At 41.8% G+C, this 10,142-nt stretch overlaps 1 protein-coding gene across 1 annotated transcript; it reads left to right on the top strand.

The window, feature by feature from the left end:
* The first annotated feature begins 8,097 nt into the window (after positions 1–8,097).
* Positions 8,098–9,960, top strand: LOC134795556 (RE1-silencing transcription factor B-like). The gene is made up of 4 exons (XM_063767450.1): positions 8,098–8,394; positions 8,476–8,557; positions 9,561–9,656; positions 9,792–9,960. The coding sequence occupies exons 1-4, from the start codon at positions 8,261–8,263 to the stop codon at positions 9,942–9,944; spliced, it is 465 nt and encodes a 154-aa protein (XP_063623520.1). The 5' UTR covers positions 8,098–8,260; the 3' UTR covers positions 9,945–9,960.
* The last annotated feature ends 182 nt before the right edge of the window (positions 9,961–10,142 follow it).

Raw genomic sequence — 10,142 nt, 5'->3', positions numbered from 1 at the left:
CCAGGGGTGGAAGTGTTAAAGGGCATAACGCCGCGAGTAACTTCGGAGAAAGCGCAGCACCACCTCTCGACACCCCTGAGCCGCTCACGCCGGTGTTGCGCCTGGCAGTCTTTACGATGGCGCATCAGGTGCCCATCTAACGAGTGGCGAGTCACCGCCTGCCTCGATAACACTGTATAACACAATGTTATGGCAGGAGTCCGGAACTCTTAGCAATAGCCCAGACTTATTTTCCACCCAAATTTAAACCATAGACCAGGACTCTTTCCATTTTTCTATAATAGCTCCCAATGCCTGCTGAAACCGGTTTACGGGTATCTATTTATGTACCCGTGAATGGGTTCCAGCAGGCGTTCTACATGACATCAAAGCTCTCCAAACGGCCTCTACGTGTTGGATCTATATCCCCACGCACGCCTTATAAATGACCGGGCTTAAAAACCCGAGAGTTTGTAACGGAGATACAAATAATAATAATAATAAAATGCTTTATTGCACACTACAAAAGAAATGGTACAAAAGTATGAACACATCCGCACATTTTGGCTAAGTCTTCTTTAATTTTGCCTGTGATGTCTAACGAAATACTACCCCTTGAATTAGACGAAAAATTTGATAGTTATTGAATAAGTACCTAGTGGCATTCCTTTATTCGAGTCTTATTATAATTATCGTTTCATTTTCTAGATTTCATTTCACTACGTGTATACCTTCTTATAGTGTAATCTCAAGTAATGTTCACAGACGAAAGGTAAATACTGTAATGATGTTAAAAGCATGATATCTAATTCCATCTTAATGCCAGTGTCGCCTTACAGAAAATCAGCAGTACTATATTTTCCCTGTGTGACCAATAGTTTCAACGAATTATTATTTTTAAATGCATACACTCCGATGTCAAGCACAAGACACAAAGGACTTCAATCTTCTTGCCTGAGTGCACGGACGGCGTAAGATAATCATTGCTTATAATATCATTGTAGTAACCCTCCCTGATGTATTGTCTTAATTTTATAATTTATATAAATAAAGTGCCTTTCTTAAAATATCATTGTTTTAAGTGTAGTTAGATTAAGGTATGAACTACACCTAGGTGAAGTGCGCATTCAGGCTTTCCCCACACATACTCTAAGCCAGTATAATATACATTATCCAAAGTGAGCCTGTGAGCCAGATAAAGGCACCAAAATATTGTGCTGTTGCAAAGTTATGTATAAGTATATACAAAACACATTAATTGTTTCTTTTTCAACTTTCACATTGTTTCATCTTTATGTTGGATCTAAATCGCAAATAAATCTGCCCTGTTTTTGAATAATTATATTATATCTATTAATTTGGATATACCTAAGCTGAATTATGACTATCTGTATTTTTTTGTATATTATTAAATCTAAACATTTATGTTTACCTACTTGATCACTTACTGTTATATTTAGTTCGTTTAAAAGGTTGAATAAATCGTATTTTATTGTCGCACCGTGAAGTCTCATTTTAACTACACTTTAAACCATAGAGCAATTAGACTTGAAACCATCACTAATATTAGAGTTTAATGCAAATATAGAAAAAAATTCACAGATTTCGTGCCTCACACGACTATCGAGCACATTGGAAATGAATCTACGGAATTCGAAAAAATATTGTCGCTGAGCGACGAGAAAGTCTGGATAAGGAAAAAGTTACAAAATAAAACAACAACGTTGAATGATAATTATTTTATTATTAGACTAACACAAGTATCCTGGACATAACGCATGTGAACAAACAAATTGCAAAATTTCCACACGCGTATCCAAGTTTGAATAACTGTCGCCGTGGCGCATAAGTATAGGTACATATTTCATTTTTCGATTAATAAGCAGGATATATTAAGTGATCAAACGAACTTACCTTAAGTGATGTTCGATTCTTGACAGCAGTTTGACGCGACGAGAGATGACCATAACAGCGTTTGTCTATGTTGCACCAAACCTGAGTTTCAATAGGTACTACCAGGGTTCAGCATCAGCTATCTTGGGTAATGCTCATCATGACGAATCGGGTGTCCAAAACAGCGTGTGCCTATGTTGCACCAAACCTGAGTTCCGCTAGGTACAACCAGGGTTCAGCATCAGCTCTATCTTGGGTACTACTCTCCTAAGTGCTCATCAAGACGAGTCGGATGACCAAAACAGCGTGTGCCTATGTTGCAACAAACCTGAGTTCCTTTAGGTACAGCCAGGGTTCAGCATCAGCTCTATCTTGGGTACTACTCTCCTAAGTGCTCATCGAGACGAGTCCGATGACCAAAACAGCGTGTGTTTATGTTGTATTAAACCCGAGCTCCACTAGGTACTGCCAGGGTTCAGCATCAGCTGGGGGCTGTCCATAAATTACGTCATCGATTTTTGACGATTTTTGACCCCCCCCCCCTCCCCCCCTATAATCATCCAAAAATCATGCTTCAAATGGCCCCATTTCCTCCTACTTCATGCTACCGTCATCCGATGTTCAGACCCCCCCCCCCTAATTTGAAATGACGTAATTTATGAATAGCCCCCTATCTGCTAGCAGCCGCCAGCAACATGCTGAGGTGAGACCATTTCGTGGCACTTTTTCTTTTTTATGTTTCTCTGTATAAGTTTTTATTTACCCTCTCCCTCTCCCCCTCCCCCTCCCCCTCCCCCTCCCCCTCCCCCTACCCTCCCCCTCCCTCTCCCTCTCCCTCTCCCTCTCCCTCTCCCTCTCCCTCTCCCTCTCCCTCTCCCTCTCCCTCTCCCTCTCCCTCTCCCTCTCCCTCTCCCTCTCCCTCTCCCTCTCCCTCTCCCTCTCCCTCTCCCTCTCCCTCTCCCTCTCCCTCTCCCTCTCCCTCTCCCTCTCCCTCTCCCTCTCCCTCTCCCTCTCCCTCTCCCTCTCCCTCTCCCTCTCCCTCTCCCTCTCCCTCTCCCTCTCCCTCTCCCTCTCCCTCTCCCTCTCCCTCTCCCTCTCCCTCTCCCTCTCCCTCTCCCTCTCCCTCTCCCTCTCCCTCTCCCTCTCCCTCTCCCTCTCCCTCTCCCTCTCCCTCTCCCTCTCCCTCTCCCTCTCCCTCTCCCTCTCCCTCTCCCTCTCCCTCTCCCTCTCCCTCTCCCTCTCCCTCTCCCTCTCCCTCTCCCTCTCCCTCTCCCTCTCCCTCTCCCTCTCCCTCTCCCTCTCCCTCTCCCTCTCCCTCTCCCTCTCCCTCTCCCTCTCCCTCTCCCTCTCCCTCTCCCTCTCCCTCTCCCTCTCCCTCTCCCTCTCCCTCTCCCTCTCCCTCTCCCTCTCCCTCTCCCTCTCCCTCTCCCTCTCCCTCTCCCTCTCCCTCTCCCTCTCCCTCTCCCTCTCCCTCTCCCTCTCCCTCTCCCTCTCCCTCTCCCTCTCCCTCTCCCTCTCCCTCTCCCTCTCCCTCTCCCTCTCCCTCTCCCTCTCCCTCTCCCTCTCCCTCTCCCTCTCCCTCTGCCTCTGCCTCTGCCTCTGCCTCTGCCTCTGCCTCTGCCTCTGCCTCTGCCTCTGCCTCTGCCTCTACCTCTACCTCTACCTCTACCTCTACCTCTATTTCCACCACCACAAGAATGCATAGATTGTCGAATAGTGCGTTATCTACGCCCGTCTCAAACAGGATAGATAGAGTTAGACCAAGAAAAATCTGCAGCGATTTTGAAAGCCCACGCAGTGCAAGTGTTATTCTGCCGTCATAATCCCGATAATTCACAACAAACACCGATAACGAACTCTGCGAAACATGAAGTCATAAATGTCCTGATAAAAAAATGTCGTTCTGACTTTTTGACTATTTTAAGGTTAGGCTACAGGGCAAACCCTTAACCCGATCGTCTTTGTTTTAGGCTAAAATTGTAGCTGACTAAATTGTCCAGAGCCGTTTTTCTCAAATTTTTGATATCATTCTTCGTTTCCAAATTATCGAGCACCAAAATCAAAAATTCGGAAAAAATTGAATTTTATTTTCACTATTTCGACCATAACTTTTTTTGTTTTTGACTTTCTCGAATAATTATTTTTGCACCTTACAGCTCTCGTGATTATGCGTCATTTGAGCCTATTTTTTAATATCATATCTTCACAACTTTCCGAGATATAAGGGGATCGCACTTTTTCGTGAAATCGGACCGTATACTGGAGCGAACGAAAAGACATTTCCAATGTCAAAAAACCATAGTTGTTTACTTTGTACAAACTGATCAGTCTGTATATAAATAGTTATTTACGATACAAGTGCGGAAAGTTGGAAATTCGCAACGAGTTGCGAATTAAATATTCGCACGTGTATGAGTGATATTCCATCTGTCCAAGGTCATTGCCTCGCACTCTCTCATTAAGCAAAATGTGAGATTAGGTGGAATACCACCCTATCGTACAACGTTTTACAGTACGCGTACAGGTAATTCGCAACTCGTGTTGGAGTTGCGGATGTATCAACACGAATTACCAGCGTGAATAGAGCTGGAAAAGATGCAGTTCAATACAAAGAGCATGTGCATGCTACTTGCGCAAGTCACAAGCTATTAGGCACACGCACGATATACGAGGGGTGTTCAAAATATTCTCGGTATGAGAATGAAAACAAACAAGTACGAAAAGTTTGATATTTTTATTTTTCAATATACTCCCCCCCTATGTTAATCCCCTTAAAAGATCGATCAATTATTTTTTTTTAATCCCTCATAAAAATATTTTTTATCTTTGGTGTAAAAATGCTCCTCCACTGCAGCCTTCAATGCTTCATCGTCAGAAAAAAAAATTCCACGCAGATCCTTTTTAAGATTGGGGAACAAAAAGAAGTCGCTGGGGGCTAAGTCCGGACTATACGGTGGGTGAGTAACAGTTTCAAACCCACATTCAACAATAGCTGCCTTGGCAATATGAGCAGTATGGACGGGGGCGTTGTCACACAGAAGCAGAACACCTTTGGTTAACTTTCCTCGCCTCTTTTCTTTGATTGCATCCTTTAATTGACGTAGAATGTTAGCGTAGTACTGTCGTGTGATATTTACACCTTTTTCTTTATAATCGATTAGTAATATTCCTTTACAATCCCAAAATATCGTGGCCATGACCTTGCCAGCTGAAGGGACGACCTTGAACTTTTTGGGATGAGCTGAACCCTTAATGTGCCACTGCATGGACTCTTGTTTACTCTCTGGGTCATAATGATGAACCCAGGTTTCATCTCCAGTAACTATTCTTTGCAGCACCTCATTAGGATTTTCACCGCACAGGTCAATAACATCGGAACAACACGCTACACGCATGTCTTTTTGAAGCCGAGTCAGCATTCGCGGAACCCATCTTGCACTTACTTTTGACATATTAAGATGGTCATGGATAATATCATGTACGATACCAATAGAAAGATTGGTTACTTGAGCTATAGATTTTACCTTCACTCGACCATCTTCCAATATAAGTTTTTCCACTTTATCAATATTTTCTTGTGAAGTAGCTACTACAGGCCGACCAGGTCTAGGGTCATCTTCAATACTCTCCCTTCCACGTTTAAATTCGCTTGACCACTTTTGAATGGTAGATAAAGAAGGAGCAGACTCACGGTAAACACAATCCATTTCCTCTTTCATGGTTTTTTGATTTTTACCCTGTTTTGTCGAGAATCTTATGACGCATTGATGTTCTAATTTAGTTAACATTGTCAATTCGCACATGATGTTCATGTTTGTTCAGCAATTGCAGAAAAACAAAAGAACATCTCGGTTCCAATTATATATTTTTTTAATGTCAATGAATAAACCTTAGCGGCCAGTAACGAAAGAAATTTAAGAAGAGGTTGTAAGATATCAATACCGAGAATATTTTGAACGCCCCTCGTACAAGAAGTCGCGAGCAACTGATGCATGTGGCTTCAGCATGCATTTGAACTTGTGCGGGTTACATACGCGGTGATGTGCAATCATGAATCTAGTATTAAACTGGATTGGGCATGAGTGGTGGGGATAACTGACAGAACGGGATAGTCTTACGTATCTTTCAGTAGGAGTAGCAGAGAAAGCGCTATTATTGTTTGTCCTTATCACAGTCTCACATATTTTTTCAATCAATCAATCATTTATTTCAGGCATAAAAGCCCATATAATTTGTTAGTAATACAATATAAATTAATCTTAATATGCTAATGTTAGTAAGTACAAAATTAAAATAGAAATAATTATACTAAAATATCTTATTTAATAAATCAAAGACTGCCACATTCCAAACCACTTCCAAACACTACCGCTGTACGTGCATCAGCATCCAGTGGTGTTGGAACGGGCAGTCTAGCCTCTCGGCCAGCACACGTAACAAGCTGTTGGAGCTACCGCGCAACCGCCCCATCAGTGAGGCAGCACGCTTCCGCATTATGGCGTGAAAGCCATCGGTTCGAGCCTCCGCGAACATACCAGATGCACTGCAGAAGCGCGGCAGACCCAACAGTATCCGGAAAGCATTATTATACTGTACTCTCAAGGTATTGAGAGTACTCTGCGTGTATCTTACCCACAGGCTGCACGTGTAGAAGCTCTGGCAGTAAGCCTTAAACAATGTTATTTTGACTTCTTTTGTACACCGTGCAAACCTGCGGGCAAGCATATTACAACGCACAGCCATGGAGCGTCTCTCCCTTTCCATGTCCATGCCATCTGAGAGGTCCGCAGTCACCCAGTGGCCCAAGTATTTGAACTCTGACACGTGTTTGAGTTCACTTCCGTACAAGTAGACGGGCGGTACTGTCCCGACAGAACCCCCACGCGGCTTAAAAACAAGGAGCTCACTCTTGTTTATGTTGTACTTGAGGCCATGTGCAACTGCATACCTCTCACATATCCCAAGCAGCTTTCTAAGTGCACTAATCGATGGACTCAGCAACACCATGTCATCAGCATAACTGATGTTATTGACGCTTACGCCGTCGATTGAACATCCGACCTTGGCATTGCTGAGTTCACCGATCAATCCGTTTACATATAGGTTGAATAGCTTTGGCGACGATAACCCCCCCTGTCGAACACCGCAATTCAACCTATATGCGTCAGATAACTTGCCTGCCCACCTAACATAGTTTGTTTGGTTGGCATACCAATACTTAAAAAGATGTATTATTTCGGACGGCAGATCTGTCTCACAATACAACTTGTTCCACAACACGTCATACGAGACCATATCGAAAGCTTTCGTTAAATCTAAGAAACACGCATAGACCGGCGTTTTTCTATCCGTGTAGTACCGTACGACGCGCTTGAGGCACAACACCGCGGTTTCCGTCGATAGCCCAGGTTTGAAGCCGAACTGAGCATCATGGAGCTTCAGGTGCTTAGTTAAAAAACCATCAAGCAAGCCGTCCAGCACTTTGGCAACAATGGTGGCTAACGATATAGGTCTGTAGTTGCTTCTGTCAGACAGATCTCCCGTCTTATTCTTTATAAGTGGGACGACTATTGTGCGCATGAGGTCCCCAGGCAGATATGCATGTCTCAGGCAAATGTTGAACAGCAGCGCTAATACCCTTGGCAGATGGATCCCCGCATGTTGAAGGTGCTCGATGCTCAAGCCGTCATGCCCCGGTGATTTACCTCTGGTCATATTCTTAATCACTGTCGCAACATCTTTTGCAGTGAAAAGGTGAAGGTGAAGACATTGACTACCAGGAGCGGCATGAGCATCGCGCACCCCCCCAGACGGCAGCACCGCTGGTTCGTTTTTGTTCCCCACCATTTTTTTAGTATGGCTAATGGTGGGCAACAAATAAATTCGACCAATCACACTGTCGCATTTGCGTATGTTGTGTCCCTCACGGAGGCACGCGTATACCACTTCTATACGATCCTAAACTCGGTCAAGCCATTTCCGTCAGTAGAAAAGAGCGGCAAATTTAAAAAATGTAGGCGCGAAGAGTTATCGTCCAATAGAAAACTTGAATTTCGCGCCTTTTTCTACTGACAAACTTGTTTGACTGTCTCCTAGTATTATATTCTTTGGTCTATACCTTCTATGTTGCAATAGACAATGTAGGTGCGTTCGTTTAGCGCTTTTACGTTGGTACGTTGGTAGCACCTGTCAACTGTCAATGTCAATCCGGTAATGATCCGGTTTATAACCTGTTTTCAAATAATATTTATTTTGGTTTTCGCCTTATTAATTTAGCTAATTGATATATTTTTTAACTCATGTATCGAGAGGTTGTGTTATTAAACAACTTGTGTGTCAATGAGTAGAAGCAGTGTTTCAGTTAAATAACTTGTTTACCAAATGCAATATGCAAGAAGTAGCAGTCTTCGTTTGTAGTTTTTGCAAAGATACGTTCGATTGCAAAAATGATATCGCATGCCATATACTAAACACTCACAATAGTAATAAAACTGTAAAAAGGTTACGAGAGCAGCTAACAAAGTATGTAATTAAGATTGTATTTTTGTGTCACGGCATAGTTATAAAATTGCTAAATATTTTATCCATTTGACTTTGTTCCAGACTAAACACCAAGTCGTCCAAGCTAAAATCTAGTAAACCATGTCAAAAACAAGAGAAACCTGGCTCTATTCAACAAACTAAGGTTTGATGTTTAAGTTTGGAATTTAATATGTAGTTGATAATTGAATGTTACTTCTTTAGTTTCATTCCATTATTTGCTTTAAAAGAATGACCAGAAGACTTGTATAAATATGTGGAAGCTTGTAATTTGCATATAGTAGATAAGTCTATTAACCTATGTATATTAGCAAAGACCACATCCACCGATGACCACGATCCTCAGTCATGAGGGAGCGACCACAGAGAGAGATTAGCAAAGACATATGTAACTTCGTATAAGACGAATAAAGGAAAAAACGTGCCTCGGAATTCAAGTAAAAGTCATTCTCGAATAGATGGTGCACACACCTTTAGCCTATCCTCAGCTAGATGGCGTGACGACACCGTTTCATATTTAACAATTTTAACACATAGATATCAGTGAATGAACATGGATCAAAATGATATAAAAATAATAAAATCATTTATCCATATATATACATTTTTTGATAACTCTATACGTTTTCATTTTGAGTTTTAGTCGTGTGTCGATAGATGGCAGTAAATTTACAGTGACTACAAAATTTACAATGACAGGACCCCTCTATACTATCTATTCTTTTTGATATTAGGCAGTAAGCATCCCAAATAAAATAAAAAAATATTTATAATTTGTTAGGGTTCAGTACCCAAAGGGTAAAAATGGGACCCTATTACTAAAACTCCGCTGTCCGTCTGTCTGTCACCAGGCTGTATCTCACGAACCGTGATAGCTAGGCAGTTGAAACTTTCACAAATGATGTATTTGTGTTGCCACTATAACAACAAATACTAAAAACAGAATATAATAAATACTGAAAGTGGGGCTCCCATACAACAAACGTGATTTTTCTGCCGTTTTTGCGTAATGGTACGGAACCCTTGTGAAATGTTCTGCAACAAGTCCTTGGCTGTATTTCTCAATCAGTATCATAAAAATCTTGCTGTTTCCTGTTTGTTACTGATATCATTATATTGTAATCTAATAACCTATATTATTGTTTAAGGCGAAGAACCTTGAAAAAGAATTTTACTGTGATATTTGCTACTATAAAACTGTTCATCGGTCTACATACAAGAGGCATTTGCTAAAACATGAAAAAGTAAGTATGAATTTTGCTAGCATCCTCCACTCCACTCCTCTTAATTTAATTTGAGAGATTAGTAGAGGTTTATAATAAATTGTACCATACTAGAAAAAAAATATGAGATGAGTTAATCTATTTAAATTGTTACAGGATGGAAGACAACACAAATGCACATATTGTTCGTACTCAGCAGTACAGCCACATAATCTAAAAGTTCATCTGAAAACTGTACATCCATTTGGTGCTGTGGAGCCTGTTATTATTGATCAAAGTGAAGTTGATACTTCATGGATATACTCATAAAGACAACATCTTTTAACACATTCAGTGCCGAAAACCCGACTATCGGGTATTTTATGATTTCGTTCCCGGGCTGGACGACCCGATAGTTGGGATTGTGGTACTACTGCTTTATATGACGAAATTGTTGTGGCCTGGCGCGGACGTCTTGTTTGGCTGGGTGGCAATGAATGAGTTAAATAAAACCAGCTATAAATATTA

This window comes from Cydia splendana, chromosome 12 (assembly GCF_910591565.1).
Source record: "Cydia splendana chromosome 12, ilCydSple1.2, whole genome shotgun sequence".
Taxonomy (NCBI): domain Eukaryota; kingdom Metazoa; phylum Arthropoda; class Insecta; order Lepidoptera; family Tortricidae; genus Cydia; species Cydia splendana.
Note: the sequence above shows the minus strand (reverse complement) of the source record. Positions and strands in the feature narration are given on the sequence as shown.